General features: G+C 47.6%; 1 protein-coding gene across 1 annotated transcript; it reads right to left on the bottom strand.

Moving 5' to 3' along the window:
• Positions 1 to 912: 912 nt before the first annotated feature.
• On the bottom strand, positions 913 to 17,764 carry PLLP (plasmolipin). The gene is made up of 4 exons (XM_081922734.1): positions 17,467 to 17,764; positions 6,467 to 6,640; positions 3,506 to 3,628; positions 913 to 2,055 (listed from the first exon to the last, which is right to left on the bottom strand). The coding sequence occupies exons 1-4, from the start codon at positions 17,602 to 17,604 to the stop codon at positions 1,936 to 1,938; spliced, it is 555 nt and encodes a 184-aa protein (XP_081778860.1). The 5' UTR covers positions 17,605 to 17,764; the 3' UTR covers positions 913 to 1,935.
• Between the last annotated feature and the right edge of the window lie 799 nt (positions 17,765 to 18,563).

Here is an 18,563-nt window from a genome sequence, read left to right as displayed (position 1 = left end):
GCCAATAATGTAACATTTAATTACCCTTAGCAAAATTGCACACCTGATTGTGTGTCTGTGTGTTTGTATTGTTTAGATTCCAAAGTAACTGCACCTTTTGACTGTTCCTCTGGTCACTTTTCAGATAACTGCTCAGTCTTGTCTGTATGCTGTTGCTTCTGGGTGGAAGGGAGGACAGAGATTTAAGTAGCAGCTACTCCCTCTACCCAACCATAAAAACAAAGGCAGAAGGAATGGTGGTAGGTGTAGCTGCAGGGGAGAGCAAAGCTGTCCATGGTGAAATGCCCCTTTCTCCGCAGCTATCAAAGGTGCAGTCATCCTGTCCCTTCTTTGCTCCCAGTAGACATTGGAAATGGCTCTTGTCATTGTTTTAAAGGGTAAGGTAGAGGGAGGAGAAGCAAGAGGGCATGATCATAACTCCAAACTCATGGAACAGTTAGGGTGATGCCCTGGTGCCTATTGCAGAGCATTGAGAGCTTGCTGTGGAAGTTAAGGAAACCCAGGCCTAGTTTTCTGGATGGGAGATTGCCTGGAAAATCCATCAAGGAAGAAAGAAAGAGAGTCTCTAATAGAAGGTGAAAAGCTAGCTGGACCTGGTGTGCTTGGAACTCTTGGTCACAAAGTCCAACTCTGCCTTTTGGAATTTCTTCTGGACCCCACTTCATAAGGACTGGAAACTTTTTTGCTTTTTGCTTAGCCATACAATGAAAGAGTTTATCAGGCTGCTGGGCTTGCATAATGCAGTCCAACACAGGACACCCACATGCCTTCCTGAATTGTCTAGACTATATCTGGCAACTAAATAAGTGTTTAACAAGTAAAGACAGGCAGAGCCATTCCCCGTGGACTTGTGCTACTGAAGGAAACGAATTAGGTGCCTCTCCAAGCAAATTCGGTGCTGGAAAGCCCTCATTTGACAAGGGTGAAAGATTTATTTACTTTATTTAAAACAAAACCTTTTTTTAGAAATAAAATACCTGTGGTCTTGTACCAGAAGCATCCTTGCTACTATGGAACACACTGGGTTAATAATTATACATTATTTACATAATGGCTGAAAGTGGCTGGCATAAAGGGAGGCTGCTGGGTTTGCTTTTTTAGTGGGTTTAGTTTTTGGTGAGACGTGCTGGCTTGGCCGTCCCTGGAGATGGGCATCCTCTGGGCTGCTTCACAGGAGCGTGTCCACCCCTTGATGACAGTGTGGCTCAGTGGACCATCTTCCCACTTCAGAGCACTTTGATGTCCCTTTCAACCTGATGCATGCTCAGTGTAGTCAGTTGACACATTCAGCTGCCGGTCATCAAGTGACAGCAAATACCTGTGTGCACCAGGCTTGTGGAGTGTCAAATCGCCGGCACAAATCTGACCCTGCAACTTTGAATGGTCACCACATGCAGTGGCCTTTAGCAATAAGATCACATGCAGCCAAGGCACAGAAAGGCAGGTTCCCCCTTAATTTCAACCACTTGATTTCTGTTTGTACAGGGCAGTCCCTGCAGAAGCATTGGGTCAAAAGTGGCATGAGCTGCTGAGATTACTAAATGGGGTGTTACCTGTGCTGACTCACTGCAAGCCACGAGTCGTGTGTGTGTGTGTGTGTGTGTGTGTGAGAGAGAGAGAGAGAGAGAGAGAGAGAGAGAACCAGCCCTTGGGTTGTCTCTTGCTGGCTTTGCTCCATTGATTCAGCTGGCCCTTGACCAGTCTGAGGATACCAATTAGTGCAAAGTATGAGGTGGGATGCTTTAACCAGCTATAGACGGCGTTAAAAACACATACAGCATACTTGGCAAAGGCCATGCTAAAGCTGGGACTGGGAATAGCATTCAGAGTACTAGGTCTGGAAGGGAAAGGGGCAGAGGGAAGACACCAAACACCCAAAGGCCCCAGTAGCCACTGTCACCCAGTCAAGTGCTGATTAAAAATGGCCCACAGTTTTCAGGCGTGATTAGAAATGGTTGCTTGGCTGGTTGCTGCGTTACTCCCATATCCCCTCCAGGCTCGAATGCTGAGGCAGGCACTGACCCCGTAGCCAATCATCACCAGGCAAGCAAAAAACTGCAAAAGACAGGAGACGGGAGCATTAATGTCCCAGGAGCTTAGGTGAGTAAGCTGTAGGTCCATCCTGGGTCCCAAGTCATCGTATGATGATTAGATTGTAAATGTGCAGGCAAAGATTGCAGTGGTGGTTGTTTCTACTGAGTTTATGTAAGCCTCTGGGAGCCTTTTTGGCTGAAGAGGAATAAAAGAGCTTCAGTAGGAAAATGCTGATGAACCCAACATTTTCTGTGAAGATCTCCACTGCCTGCAGTAGAGACAATCCACTTTTCTGCTTAAAATCTCAGTTAAAAGTAGCTTGCCTCTTCTGGCAGCTAGAATAGCAGTTTTAAAGGGGGAGATGGGAACTGGTCTTGTGCACAAATCTGCTGGGCATTTATCGTATGGACAGAGGCCAAATGCAGAAGCTGAGTTTCAGCACTGAAGCCTTTCAAAACAGCCACTCTGGTGGCTGTTAATAACATAAGAAAAGTAGCTTCCAGCCAAGGCGTAAGACTATGTCAATACTCAGCACAACATTCAAGAACCCCACGGCCTTGAGTTCTTAAAATAGAGAGTAAGTGAGATGCAAAGAAGGATCTCCCTCAGAACTGTTAAAACTTCAGTCCTAAACGGATTTAACATAAATATGTCAATTTCAGCCTGCAGTGGATTTCAGTAAAAGCACAGTACAAAATGATAACCTGGAAATTGAGGGTGGTGTGCCAGCGTGCCCTTGCCTAGCCAAAACTGGTTAACACAGCATTACACATCACCCGTCATGCTGGTGGCTGGCACTGGACTAAGGAGCTGAATTACTCCAGGGAGGAGGACAGAACACATAATGTAGCTTCAGCTGGATTCCCAGTTACTGAACGTTACCTCATTGCTGGCACTGCAAGCTCTGGATGAGTACACAAAATGATGTACTAGCAAGCTAGCACCACATATTTACAGATGGCATTGCAGGGGATGGGGGGCTGAGTACTGTGGGGGCAATCAGGGTCATATAACTGTAGGTATGGTAAAAGGAAAGGGGGGGCTCAGAGTCATCTGGAGGCTTCCTTCATATTCTGATGGGCAGGGATAGGTGAAGCTGTCAGTTTTGGGTTCTCTCAGCTTCTCACTTTCCCCCTCATTCAGTTCTCCACATTTTCACACCATTGTGTTCTCTTAAACAAAAAGTCCTCATGAAAACTCAACATTTAAGTGCAACTTTTTTGTAAGTTACACATTTTTCTATGCAATTCCATCTTTGTGGCAAAGCAGTTTCCCCTAAATAATTTTTGTATGTTGTTTTCACCAATGTGTGTACTCTTAGGCACCCTTTACCTTAGCATATGCATTTCTGTGCACTCAAATTCGCTGGATTGCGAAATTCAGCAAACCGCATATTTCAGATGACGCCGTTTCTCCCCCCCCCCCCCGGCAACAAGTGCAACGGGGATGCAAGTGCAAAGGGTTAACTCACCGAGGCAGACGCTCTTCTGTTGTAGTCTGGTGAGTGCGGCCAGGAGTACGGCTCAACAGAAGCCGCGCTTGTGATGAAAGCTGTTGCATACAAGACGGATGCAGCAACATTGAATACCACTAGCTGGAAGAAAAAGAATGGACATTCCATGAGGTCTAAAGGCAAAGACCTACAGAACATTGGGGAAGGGCTGCAACTCAAAGAAAAGCATCTCCCTATGTTCCTAACATTTTTGACAATTCTCACAGCAGATTGTTCAACTGCAGGTGACCTGGATGCCATGACCTGCCTTATGCATACGAGCTGAATCTTGCTCTTGCCTCTCGCCCTCATGCTTCAGGTGGGGACTGACTGCATCTTTATAATGTGTGCTTTTTCCTTTTTCCTTACAAAAAGAAACTCTGCACGAACATTTTAAATAAGTTGCAAAGCTGCTACAGGAACTAAAGCCTGTATGATCTCACAGGTGTTAGCCAATAAGATGCCCATTTTCTCCCCCGCACGAGGTTGTTCCGGGAGATGAAAATGGGCATGTGTTTCCAATCGCCTCTCCCACACCCAGTCTTCCTCCTAAGCAGCCAGGTGCATGAGTTTGCTGCCATGGCACTGCCCTCAGCCTTCCTCCAGGAATGAAGAGATTTTACTTGTAGCATCCTGCGCTCAAGGAGAATGCAAACAAACTAGCACACTGGTGAAAACTCTAGGATACAAATCCACAGAGATTGGATACAGTAGTTTTGCTTATCCTAGTGAAAAGGATTCTGAGGATTGTTCTGATTCAGATATATAACACTAGGCAAATAATAGTGTTTATTAGGTGAAGAAGACAGATGTAACATTTATTGGGTAAAGACAGATGTAATAATTTTAGTTATGGGTTGGAAGCATCTTTACAGTGTTTGGTTACAAACCTGAGCTAGACCAGGCACCCCCAAACTCAGCCCTCCAGATGTTTTGGGACTACAACTCCCATCATCCCTAGCTAACAAGACCAGTGGTCAGGGATGATGGGAATTGTAGTCCCAAACAGCTGGAGGGCCAAGTTTGGGGATGCCTGATCTAGACCATTCATCTTTACTCTGAATGGCAGCAGCTTTCCTCAGGATCAGGTAGAGACCTTTCTCCATCACCTGCTACTTGATTCTTTTATATGAAAATGGAAATTGAGCCTGGGTCTCCTGCATGCAATGTGTGTGTTTCACCAATGAGCTATAGCCTCTCCCCTGTACAGCAACCATACATTTTTTTTCAAGCTCTAGAAAAAAAATCCTCTGGTTATGCAACTTTGCAGCAGAAGTCAAATGTCATCAGTACTGAATGGCTAGCGCATGCGACCTCACGAATGCACATTCCCCTGAACAGTTCTGTATTTTTTTTTTAAAGCAAGCAAACCAACTTTCTTTTTTAAAAAAACAAGGTGAATAATGGTCCTTTAACCACGGTAATTAAAATTAATTTTAGAAAAGACAAAGCAGTCCTCTTGAAGCACTGGCAGACAAGCAAGAGTAGCCTCCAATTTGGTGGTATGTACTGTTCAAACTGTGAAGTTAGAAGCAGTCAACATGTTGCACCAGCCTTAATATTTATGTCTGGCTTCATCGTAGATGAAAAAAGCACATGCAATTCTCTGTAAGTGAGCTGTGTGGAGGGGACCCTTTTGTGGATCTGTTCCTGATTGATAAAGGTCACTTAGACTAGGATGTTCTGTGGCCAAAACAAGTGCGCACTTCGCTGATTTGCTCAGGACCAACTGCAAGAGTCGCCCATTCAGTTTTGGAATTTTGGCAACAGTTTCTGCTTAGATGGCTGTAGGAATTCTAGTCATACTGGTTATGAAAGTGTAACAATGAGAGCACTGTTCCTTTCCTGTCTCTGCCTTCTGGACTGGCAGAATGGGGAGGTGGCACTTTGCTGTTCCACAGAAGAGAAGGGACTTGCTGAATTGCTGCAGAAATGGAGACTTAACTGTTTCCTGCAGGACTCATCTAAGCTGATGTCCCTGGTGCCAGGGGCAATCTTCACCTGCTGCTGTTAGAAAGCTACAAATTCTGCATCACCTCCCTAAGGCCCATTTTGCATTTTTTTAAAAAAAAACAACGACCAACAATACTTACATTTAAACACAAGGTGAAATAAACCTATCATTTAATTCTACTAGATCAGCTGGTCCTGTGAACATCAGAACCTATCCTGAGCAAAAAAGGTTTATATGCCTTACAAATGCCTTTTCTCTTTCCTGCGATAGCTGCACGAATTACAGTCAGGCATTAACAGCAGAAGAGAGGCACAAAGGCTGCTCTCTAAAGTATGTGCTCCCTAAAGTTCATATGTTGGTAACCCTGAGGCTGGTTTACTGCAATGCACTCTATGGGGGGCTGCCCTGGGGCTCGCCCAAAAGCTCCAACTGGGGCAAGCATGTAGCAGCCAGACTGCTGATGGGCGCACATAGCTGCCAACATGTGACACCCTGGTTAAGCACTGTCTACTACTGAACCAGGTTTTAAGCCCTTGTGTCAATTTACAAAGCAATTTTTGCCCTTTACACGGCTTTCTGCCATTTTGATTGATTGATTTCCTGGCACCTCGTGTACATACGCTTGTGCATGAGCCAAATTGCATAAACGGAGAGTCGCCTATTGTTGCAAACTGCTTTGATTTTTTTATGATGCAGCAGTGCATACATTAAAAAATAAATAAATTGATAAATAGGGAGGTAGCTAGGCTTCCAGAACTTAACAGGAAAGGCCAGACTTCCTGCCACCCCCACTGCCCTCCTGGTGGTTTGATCTACAGTTCCCATCAGCCCTCAGGCAGGCACAGCTGAAAGCTGTAGCCCAAACCATCTGGAGGACAGTGGGGGGAGGGGGAGAGGGCTTGGGGTAGGGTGTGCCAGAGCACCTGGGAGCTGTAGTTCAAAACAACTGAAGGGCCCCAGGCTGAGGAAGGGTATTGGGTACTCACCACAATAGGCCAAGGAATCATGTAGAGCTTCGTCTGGAGTTGGAAGAGGTACATCCCAAAAAGGATGACTGTTACCAGCCAGAAGAAGATAGCGACAAACATCACCCACCCATAGGAAGGGTACGGTTGGTAATATGTGTCAGCAATGAGGGCCCACACCAGGCATCCCAGCACCTGCACAACAGAAAAAAGGACATTGACAACTTTTGCTAGTGAAGGATATTTTGCAGAATTGGAGTTGGAAGGAACCCCAAGGGTCATCTAGTCCAACCCCCTGAAATGCAGGAATCAAAGCTAAAGCTTCCATGACAGATGACCATCCAAGCTCTGCTGAAAAACCTCCCGTGAAAGTCCACCAGCTGCCGGACATCTTTTCCTGTCAGAAAGTGCCTCCTGATCTTTAGTCAGAATCTCCTTTCTTGTCATTTGAATTCCTCAGTTCAGGTCCTACCTTCAGGAGCAGCATTAAACAAACTTGCTCCATCTTCCATGTGACAGCCTTTTAGATACAGTGGTATCTCGGGTTACAGATGCTTCAGGTTACAGACACTTCAGGTTACAGACTGCTAACCCAGAAATAGTACCTCGGGTTAAGAACTTTGCTTCAGGATGAGAACAGAAATTGTGCAGCATTGGCAGCGGGAGCCCCATTAGCTAAAGTGGTACCTCAGGTTAAGAACAGTTTCAGGTTCAGAACAGACCTCCGGAACGAATTAAGTTCTTAACCCGAGGTACCACTGTATTTGCAGAGAGCTATCATTTCACCTCTCCATCTCCTCCAGGCCCAACTCCCTCAACCATTCCTCATAAGGCTTAGTTTCCAGACTCTTGCTCATCCTAGTCATCGTCCTCTACCCACCTTTCAGCCTTCTCAAACTGTGATGCATGTCATCTGAAAGAAGCGGTAGGTAAGCTCCAACCCCACCACACTACTGTACTTCACTCCCAGGGCAAACAGGCATTGCTGCAATATGGTACATTTCACTGTGGCACACAGTTCCACTGAATTTATTCCTAGTGACACAGATGTGCAGAATAAAGGCACCTGGCAACTTTGGCACAAGCTCTTCATTCTCTCTCAAGTGCCAATGCAATGTACTTCAGGCGCCTGCAAACCGCCTCATGGTGTCTGTGTCCATGGTTACATAGGCACACTCTTGGCTTCTGCTCAGTCACTGGAAGCAATGTTCTACCTCCCTAGGGGCTTGTTGCCCATTGTCTCTTTCCTGGCTCTGGGGCCTAGTGGGGCACAGCTCCTGTCTGCTCCTGCTGCCGCCTTGGCTAAGTCATCCAGCCCCTTGGCTGCTGGAGAGTAAACAAGCAAGCAATTTTCTGCCCACAACGCACATGCAACCATAGAAAAAATTAAAAAACAAGAAGCAAAGATGCACATTGAAAACGTTGTCATAAATAAGATTAACAATAGGAAGTGACTGTGCAGACTCCCAGCTTGCAGGGACTGGTTGGTTTCTGCACCCACAAAGAGAACATCGAGTTCACCCGCTGGAGGCAAGTAGCTTAGAAAGTGGAGGCATCAGGTTAAGGAAGAGGACACCTCACATCATCTCCAAAGTATTAATATCCCTCTTACGGGGAGGAGGTAGAGGAGGAGGAGAATGATGCAGTTAAAGCAGCTGGCCAGGGGCTTGATTTACCGCCGGTGACTCCACAAAAGTCTTTCATTGCTGGTGGCCATGAAAGAGGCGCTATGTGGCCAAAGAGACATTGTCTCCGGCATAAACACTCTGGCTCTCTCCTGTTGCTTCGGTCTGGACAATGCCTTCTCTTTCAGGCTTCTCCTTCCCTGCCTCCACAATAGCTATTAAGAAAATATATTGATGATGATGTTGCGGTTGGTACAGGAGGTCGAACGCAGTTGAAATTCTGCTCTGGGCTTGACTAGAGGTGGCCAGCCACAAATTTGGCATGTAATTGAGGGGAAGGGAGTTCTGCTTTCAAGGAGGGAGTAGAAAGGAGATGTTCCCATGGCAGCCAATTGCCTGCAGCAGCCTGGCTGCCGCTGACTTCCGTTGTTAGTCCTGCTATATTAACTTTAGCAAAAAGATAAAGCTGTTTTCAAATCCAGCTTGATAGTTATCAGATTGCCCATTCCTTGGGGCATCAAGCACAGCCATGCACGATCCAGCACAAAAGGCTATTGAAAGGCTGGCACTGGCAAGGCACTCTGTAGGACCCACATCAGACTGACTGCAAACCGAAGTGTGGAGGAGAGGACGACAGGGGTGGGCCAATAAATCAACTTTGGTTTCTCTCAGCTTCTCTCTTCTTCTTTTTATCAGAAGTTTAGTTCTCCAAATGTCCATATCAGTTTGTAAAAAAAAAAAGACAGGATGAAAGTCCGCATGAAAATTCATCAACAGCTTAGTGCAAATTTATCCTAATATATTTGCAAAGCAATTTCCCATAATAAAATGTGGTTTTTATAATATTGTCATCAATACATACACGTTTGTGCACATTAAATGGCTGGAGAAATTACACTTCAAAATTCAGAGAAGTGTACATTTCAAAGGATTACTACTTTAGTTCACACTCTGTTTTGAAAAGTTAAAAGTAGGTAAGTCTGCCTTTAAAGAACAACACAATCAAACCCCCCCCCCATCTCTGGCTGGACGAAGCCCTGTTCAGCCCTGCAGGTTTGCAAACAAGTAGGAAAGTAATTGGTCTCTCACAGCCTTGCAGGCGATGCGGTTATCAGAGGCAGTGGCAGCTGGGCTTTGAGACCCCTCAGGCATCCTCCTCTGTTGTGTGCATCATATCTACAAGCATGGTGCAGCAGCAGTAAAGGATAATGCAATTATAACCTGCATCAACAGAGGTCTAGTGTCCAGATCAAGGGAAGTATGTAATAGTACCACTCTATTCTGCCTTACTCAGACCCTTGGTCAGTCCTGTGTCCATTTGTGGACTCCATGGTTTAAGAAGACTATTGACAAGCTGCAGTGTGCGCAGAGGAGGGTGACCAAGATGATACAGGTTCTGGAAATCAAGTCTTATGAAGATCAGTTTTAAGGACTTGGGAATGTTCATCCTGGAGAAGAGGAGACTGAGAGGAGAAATGATAGCCATCTTCAAATATCTGAAGGGCTGTCCCTGGGTAGATGGTGCAAGCTTGTTTTCCATTCCTCCTGAGGGGAGGACCTGAACTGATGGATTCGAGTAACAAGAAAGAAGATTCTAACTAAACATTAGGAAGAACCTTCTGACAATAAAAGCCATTTGACAGTGGAACAGACTCCTTTGGAAGGTGTTGGACTCTCCCTTTCCTGGAGGTTTTTAAACAGAAGTTGGATGGCCATTTGTCAGGAATTCTTGAGCAGTGATTCCTGCATCTCAGGGGGTTGGGCTAGATTACCCAAGGGGTCTCTCACAACTCTGATTCTATGAAGATTCATACCCATAATACTATCAGGGTGGTCATAGGCTTTCAGTAGTTTTTACATATGGAAAAGCTTGGGGGCAGATGTACTGCATGTCCAGTTAGTGCATGCCCCTGAAACTATATATGTTCTGGTTTGCCTGTTTTTTGTCTCACTTTCATTGCCCTCTAGTCCAGACGGCAATAATGCAATGACATTGGGGAAGTGTCACAGAACATTTCCATTCACTGCCTCCTTCCCCACCCCCACCCCTCCTCTCTACCTACTGATCCAGCTCCCTTTGTTTCCTTCATGGATACATTCCAAAGAAGCAAAAAACAAAACAAAAAGCAAACAAATTGTGGGCATGGCAGCTAATACCAGCCATTTTCATTGTGCAGAGGAGAGGAGGATAGTTTGGGTGCCTGGTCAGTTGGGGAGGGCTTTGGGATATGAATATTTTTACAACTGTCACTTTGGGCAGAGATGGGTGAATCCCAGCTGTTTTCTCCCACCTTTGCCATGTCACTGTTTGCTGTTCTGTGCCATGCAGAGTTGGTCCTATCATTGAGCAGAGTGAGGCAACTGTTTCAGGCGTTCGGTTTGGCGCCACATAAAAAGGCACCCTTATTAACTATAAAAAACACAACTATTAAAGCGCCCAGAAACTGCTCAGGAGGAGGGAAAATGAGAGCGACTTAGCAATGAAATATAGCATGATAGAACTGGGGTGATGGCATGGATGTCATGTTTGGATTCCACCCCCAAACATAGAAGGAACGAGTCAGACCAGTCTGTTAAGTGGCCCTAGCCAAGTCCATTAAGCATCTTTTTACATGACTAAAGAGTTGGCCCAGGACAGGTGTGTTGTCATAGAAATTACTGGCTAGTGATGCTTCCAGAAGAAGGGGGCAGACTTTCCTCCCTCACCTGATTGGAGGCAATGTCATTCTGGAGGTAGGAGAAGAGTAGGCCAGTCTTTTCTAGTCTTGTCTGAAGCTGGGAAGACACAGGTGTGCACTAGCACCTCTGAAGTCTCCCATTACTTGGGGAGTGGGGTGCATGTAACAATACGAATTAAGGACAGGGCAGGATAATGGAGCCTGCCTCTGTGGTGTGCAACCACAGCAAACCTAAGCTGAAAGACGTGTTCTTCACCCCCTGGAGTTGTGTTTTTACCATACACATTCCAAGCACATGCTTAAAACAAGACAATGTGATATTGTGGAATATGATCAGAGAAATCTGAGAGAACACTCAACTATGAAGGCTCACCTTCTTGAGATAGTTTGTCAGTCTTTGGTTTCTCTCTCTCTTCTTAACCCCACAGAATTATTGTGAAAATAAAATGGGGATGAGAGAAACAGCCACATGCGCTCTCCTGAGTTCCTTGGAGGAAGAGGCAGCGGCAAAGGTAAACATGAAAGAACAACAGCTGAAACTCCCATTAGGAGATAATGCAAGGGGTATCTGAAGGGGCACAAACTTACCCCAGAGCCCCACTCCTCCCCCCACATGCCTCTAAGGGCCAACCTGGGTGGTATTTTTTTGAGGAAGCATGCAGTCAGAAGAAGTATCCTCCTCAATAGGTGCGGGCTGACCTTCACCTTGCCAGATCTACCTTATTCTTCACTAGGACCCTGAGGCCCAACAGCTGGGACCAGATGCAAAATCGTTGGGCTGCCGGCTGGGGTGTGGCAGTTGGGTGCTTATTTGAAGAGAAGATTGCAGGACAGTGGAAAAATACAGGCTAAGCTTCCTTTCCAAGCCACAGCTTCACCTGGGATAGAGGCTTTAACATGACAACAGGTGTTGACACCCCATCAAAGAGGAATTTTGGGTCTACGCAGCATTAGTGCCAACTCCCTGGGACCCTGGGTGCCCGAGCACCCACCAAATTCTCCTGGGTGCCAGGCACTCAAATTTTGGTTACAGGGCCATGCACACTGCATGGCACACACAGCCCCGGACATCCATGGTCGCAGGGCCAAGTTGGCACTCCTGCTGGGCAGACAGAAGGTTGCCAGGGTCACTGGGTGGAAAGTGACAGGAAATGAGTGTCTTAAGCAAAGTGTGCTGGGAAAAAGAAGGGAGAGGCTGGCTGAAGGCTGACTGGGAGATGCCCAGGTTTGACTCCAGGGTTGCACTGCTGTGAGGAACAAGCGCATCTTGAAATGACCATGCTTTAAGTTCTGGATTCTCTCCATGTAAGCTGAAGATGTAAATAAACTATATTTCTTAAAGCTATGACAGTCTCTGCTGCATCATTTCTACTAATCCTGGGTGAATGCCTGGAACCCTGGGAAACTTGCTATTGCTCAGCAGAGAGTGGGGGTGGCACCCAACTTTTGTAACAAAAGCTTTATTCACTCTTTTTAATATGTAAAGCCAAAAGCAGATGCTTTTGGTTCACACCTGATGTAACTTGTATTTTTCCCACATAAAAAGTTCAGTAAAATAATGGGAGGGGGAATGGAACAGGCAGAAGATCCTTAACGAGCTACTCATGGAGCCTTATGAAACAGCACCCACAGTTTCAGCTCTTGTTAGAAACTGTTCTTCTCTGTCTGCTCAAACTCCTCGTTAGCCCAGCCTGTGCTGCTTTCTGCAGAGCATTGACCTCAGACTCTGCTGCTGCTGCTGCTGCAGGTGGGTTGCCAAGTCAGAAAATCATCCACAAAAGTTCTTTTGTCCGTCCCCAAGCTTCTGTGGTGGTGCCACCAGGGCAGGACTTGGGGGCAGAGGTCTGGGGCCCAAGTCAGCAGATCAAGCTGGGGGCAGGGGGGCAAAATGCAGAAGGGCAGATGCTCCACTTATTTCAAGAATGTGGCACAACACACATCACCATCTAAAATACCTCCCACCCCAGTAGGATCAGGAAGTCTAGAGCATGGAATTACATAACTGTATAAATATTGCACATTTCCAGTGACTGAACTGGGCAAGGTCCAGAGGCCCAGTTTGCAAATAATATGAAGCTAAACAATGACTTTTTGAATTATGGTGCTGGAGGAGATTCTTGAGAGTCCCATGGACTGCAAGAAGATCAAACCTATCCATTCTGAAGGAAATCAGCCCTGAGTGCTCACTGGAAGGACAGATCCTGAAGCTGAGGCTCCAATACTTTGGCCACCTCATGAGAAGAGAAGACTCCCTGGAAAAGACCCTGATGCTGGGAAAGATTGAGGGCACAAGGAGAAGGGGACAACAGAAGACAAGATGGTTGGACAGTGTTCTCGAAGCTACAAACATGAATCTGAACAAACTGTGGGAGGCAGTGGAAGACAGGAGTGCCTGGTGTGTTCTGGTCCATGGGGTCATGAAGAGTCGGACATGACTAAACGACTAAACAACAACAAGCTCTGCCTACTGTTAACCAATATAAAAGAGAACCTTAGTATTGAGTGCCGATGGCTGGACAGGAGCATTTCTTTATCGGCCAGCCCTCCAGAGGTTTTGGGCTACAACAATAACAAATGATGACTAAGTGTGAAGACACAGGAGTGTGGGGACTTAGCAAAAATAATGCTGCTTCATTAGCCCCACTCCACCCCTGCTGTTGTACCATGGTTTAGCGTTACATCCCTGGTTCATGGTTCATCTCCCCCAGCCAAACCACAAGCAACAAGCCAAGAAGAAAACTTCCCCACAGATCATGGCTTGCATGCAGAGAGACACCAAAGCACCAGCCTGGGTTTGGACACAACGCTAAGCCAAACCATGGCTCAGATCTAGTTAGCGCAGGAGGAGGAGGAAGAGCAAGGTGGATTACGAACAGCCCAGCAGGCGGTACAGGGCGTCAGCTTCCTCCTCCTCTGACTCAGTGCTGCCATTAACAAATTCAACAGGGAGGAGGCAGAGACCAAACCAGAATTAGTTGGCACCACCACTTACTAGCTCTGGCGCCACCTACTGTTGTCCTCCCACCCTTCGCCTCACCTTAGCTGCCACTGGGTATGGCTTGGCGTTATTTCTGTAGGCTGTGATAATTACAAGAAAGGAGATTCTGAATCAACATTAGGAAGACCTTTCTGACTGTAAGAGCCATTTGACAAGAAAACTGACTTCCTCAGAAGGGGGCAGATACTCCTTCATTGGAGGTTTTTAAGCAGAGGTTGGGTGGCCACCTGTCAGGGATTATTGCACTGTGATTCCTGCACTGCAGGGCGTAGGATTCGGTGACCCGTGGGGTCCCTTCCAATACTACAATTCTACAATTTCATGATTTCTCTCTGCTTCTGGAGAGACCTTTACACCAGGCAACTGCCCTTTTCCACTCAAGAGGTAGATACCGCTATGCTGAAATCAAGTGAACCTTAGGTGCACAGATATAATCACACCTTTTAGCAGCCTGGAAGAAATGAACACACTCCTATTCTGTAGTCAAATTCATAGAATTGTAGAGTTGGAAGGGAGCCAAAGGGCCATCTAGTCGAACCCCCTGCAATCCAACTCAACAGGCATGTTTTACAACTCTCCAACCCAGCTGTGGACAATAGTTAATTTATTGAGGGGAAAGGAAAGAACAACCCCTTTATCCCCCTGACATTTGCTATAACTGCGTGGCTAAAGTGTGAAAAGAGCCCATTAAGGCTGAATCTCTCTACATCCACCTTTGCCTACCTGTGCTCTCCATCCCTTTGGGGCCACAGGCCCCATCAGCCCCGGTCAGGAGAGTTGGGCTCCAAAACATCTGGATGGGTGCCAGACTGGCAAAGACTGGTCTACACACACACACACACACACACACACACACACACACACACACACCAGAACTAATTTGTGAATCTCCTCTTGCAAATTTCAAGGCAATTTAAAATAATGCAAGGAAAACAACTAAAATAGGTTTTAAAGGAACACAACAACCCCCCCCAACCATTAAAGGTAGGTTTAAAAACAGTACAAAGACTGACATCACACAAACTGGGACAAAAATGTCTCCAATTGTTCCCAGAGAGCACAAATAGCAGGAACTTCTTGTATCTTAGCCAGCAGCCATGCTGTTCCTCAAAAGAGAATGAGGCTAGGGGGTCCAGAGGTGGTACAGGACCACCTTAACCACAGGAGGCAGAAGAAACAATTCTTCAAGGCTTCCCTTTTGCAAAAACAAACCACACCAAAACATCCTATCCAAGTCCTTTGTTCTCAGGCCATTTTGGAGGGTGATGAATAGAGGCTTTGCCCCACCCCCATCACCTTCCAAGACATGGATGGATAGATTGTCTGTAGAAAACCCTACATGATCTGCACTGGAGGTGTGTTGTGCTGTGTGGGTGGGTGGGTGGGTGGGTGATGATTTTATTATTTATACCCCGCCCATCTGGCTGGGTTTCCTGCCTGCCTACCTGCCCCCACCACCCCAATGAACCCCTCCTTTTCTGACACATATCTGTGCCCTGTGAAGCTGGGGAAAGGGAGACAAATTCTACCCAGCAGCCTTCCCCAACCTGGTGCCCTCCAGATGCTTAGGATGGCAATTCTGACATTCTGTTCATTTAGGAAATTTCTTAAATTGCTTCATACTAAAAAAACACACACACACCCTCAAAGGAATACCGTATACAAATAAAAGTTATATGCAATACATTCCTAACATGGGTGTAGCCAAAAGGAGGCAGGGAGGGGGAGCAGCCCTCCCTAAATCAATAAAAATAGCATAGCTAACTAAGGTTCTGCCCACCCCCCACAAAAATCCTGGCTACACCCATGAATCCTAATCAGACACATTCTCATTGTGCAGAAAAATGGTGGCTAGGATTCGGTTATTCTTCTGAGAAGACAGTTTGCAATTAAAATACGTCTTCCAAAGTGTCATTGCCTGTTGAATATCCACCAGAAAGGAGTTCCATAACAAGGAAAAGGTACTTTGCACATTTCTAAGGAAACACTTCTTGCTTTACACGTCTGCTATGGCTGCAAATATTGGTCCAAAACATCAGGACAACACCAGTTAGAAAAACCTACTGTGCATTTTTAGAGTGTGGGGTGGGTTGCCTCTTATGACACAAGTTTGGGGAAAAGTTTGTCCCTCTTCTGGAGTCATTCCCATTTGGGTACTCTGTGGGACAGCCGGCCAGCCACAAACTTGGGGGGGGGGAATTGAATAAACCCTCAGTCACCTTCTATCAGAACCAGAAGTCTCCTGAAAATGTGTAGAAGTTGCCTCTCCTGCCCCGCCTCCCCCAAACCCAGCTCTGGTATTCCAAAGCAGTGTTTGACCCACCCACAGCCCCCCAAACAATAGAGTCTGTGCTAGTTTTAATGAGTCTTCTGTGTGTGGTTTTAGGAGAGGCTGGAGATGATTTATTAGTGCACACACACACACACACACAGAGTGCCAATGTGCATAGCACTTTACAAAGAAGGAGTCCTACTTTGTTCCTCTGTAAAGGTAAGAGCTGGCTTAGAGCCACAATCTGGAAATGTTTGCACACAAACAAGAGACCTGCGTGCACAACAGCTCTGAGCGCAGGTGTCTGCAAAGTCCCTTGTGAAATCAATGGCTATTATTGGAAGAAGGGAGCCCAGAAAATGAAATCATTTGGAAAGCCAACTTCCCTAGAATTCAAAAAAGTCTGAGATGACGCTAGTATATGCGGAGCGGATAGCTCTCCTCCATCTCTTGGCTGGGAACTTGGCAGGGATGTTATTGTTACACAGGAGATAACTCCAGAATTCCGTTCTCCCACCTGTAGCCCAAAATTACGCAGGCGAAAAGGTATGCTGTACATACCGGTACTTAGGAGCACTCTTTGCTTTCCTGGCCCAAAGTATTTTCACAGCAAGACATTGATGTGGAAGCCCGTTACCCCTACTCACCCTCCAAATTTTCGCAGGTAAAATTATCTGCATTGGAGCAAGAACCAGTCCTACCTCCCTGGGGCACCCTGCACAGCCACCTCAAGGTGCTAGTCCCCGTTTTCAAGCCCTTTGCTGCTTGGTGCAAAGCAGAAGAGGGCAAAGCCAAGCAGCAAGCAGGTGCAAGTGACGCTGCTCTGCCCGACTTCATTCTGCATCTCGCTATCATCCCTCCACGCTGCCCACGATTCTTCTGCCCTGGGGTCAACCCACAAACCCCCCAAGCTGGAGAGAGGGCTTCATCTGGGAGTCTTTTCCAGCCCTCCTTGGAATCACAGAATCATAGGACATGGAAGGGACACCCCCCCCCCAACAAGAGTCATTAGTCCAACCAGCAGCAATGCATCACAGCCAAGGAATCCAACCTCTGCTTAAAAAACCACCCGCTGAAGACCTTCTGCATGCCAAGCAGCTGCTCTGCCGCTGAGATAGTGCGGTTGGGCAGCTCAACTGGACTTCTGGAAGCCCTCTTTCGACGGTAAGGGTTGTTATCAGATGACTTCCCTCCTTTCAGAAGTGGGGAGCCAGTTCTGCCGGATTTGGACCCCCCTCCATGTTCCGACGCCCCTCCCCGCGCTCAAGCCAACGAGCGAGGGAAAGAGATCCTAGCCTGACGCGCCTGGCCGCTACGGAGCCGCTAGGCTAGGACGGCACTCTGCGTGCGCTCAGAGACACCCTCTTCTCGGAAGACGCCTCTCTCGGCCGCAGGACCGGAGAGGAGGGATGGGAAAAGGAAAGAGCTTGGGGCGGGGGTCGACTCACGATTTCCACGATCATCAGGACCCCGAAGAGGGAGCGGAGGAATTCGAGGTCCACCGAGGAGGAGCGCAGCAGCCCGCCGCCCTGAGCCCCGGCGGGGGTGCTGGTCCGGGTGCTGACTTTGGCCGGGAACTCGGGCATCCTGAGGCTGCGGTCGGCGCCCCCCGGAGGGGGATCGGGCCACGAGAGGGGCCGGCGGAGCGGGGAGCCGGGCTGCTGCTGCTGGGGCTGCCTCGGAACGCTGGTCCCGGTGCCTCGAAGGCGCGTCCGCCGAGCACAAGCAGCAGGAGGAGGAGGCAGGCAAGGCAGGGCAGGGCAGGGCCGCCGCCGAGAGCCCAAGCCCCCGGAGGGCGAGCCCAGCCGCCGCCAGGCAGCCGGCTTAACCCTTTCCCGCCCTCGGGTTGCCACCTTCCTGGAACAAGCCCTGCGCCGCAACTTTGGAGACCGCAGCTTTCTCAGCAGGGGATTCTTTCCTTGGCATCAGGACGTCGGTCTTATCATAGACTCGTAGAATCATTGAATTGCATAGCTGGAAGGGACCCCCAAAGGTCATCCAGTCCAACCCCCTGCAGCGCAGGGAGCACAGCTAAAGAATCCCAGGCAGACAGGAGTGCCAACTTGGTCCCTCGACCGTGGGTGCCCGGGGCCATGGGTCCCATACAGTGTGCATGGCCCTGGCACCAAAATTTGTGGGTGTCCAGCCCCTTCATGCGGAATTTTGTGAGCCCCAAGGAGTTGGCTCCCATGCTGGCAGATGGCCTTCCGACTTCGTTTTAAAAATTTCCAGTGAATCGCAGAATCATTGTCCAATTGTAGAGTTGGAAGGCCCAACTCAACACAGGAGTCACCTTTTCTTTCTCTGCCAAGGACCTTTACTTTGTGCCACTCCTCAAAAGCCTCCCTTCTCCTCCTGACATAGCAAAGGTCGGGGGGCAGGGAGGAAGCTGAGTCCCCAGAGATCCTTACTCAGGAGGAAACGCCTTTAACCGCATGGGCCTTACTCCTGGATGGCAAATTAAAATTATTTTAATTATTGACATAGCAAGCTGCACTGTAATGGATCCAACTGATGGTCCATCTAGGTTAGTATTGTCAACACT

Source organism: Podarcis melisellensis (genome assembly GCF_964234715.1).
Source record: "Podarcis melisellensis genome assembly, chromosome: 8".
NCBI classification, from domain to species: Eukaryota; Metazoa; Chordata; class Lepidosauria; order Squamata; family Lacertidae; genus Podarcis; species Podarcis melisellensis.
The sequence above is the reverse complement of the archived record's forward strand: the minus strand, read 5'-3'. Positions and strand labels throughout refer to the sequence as shown.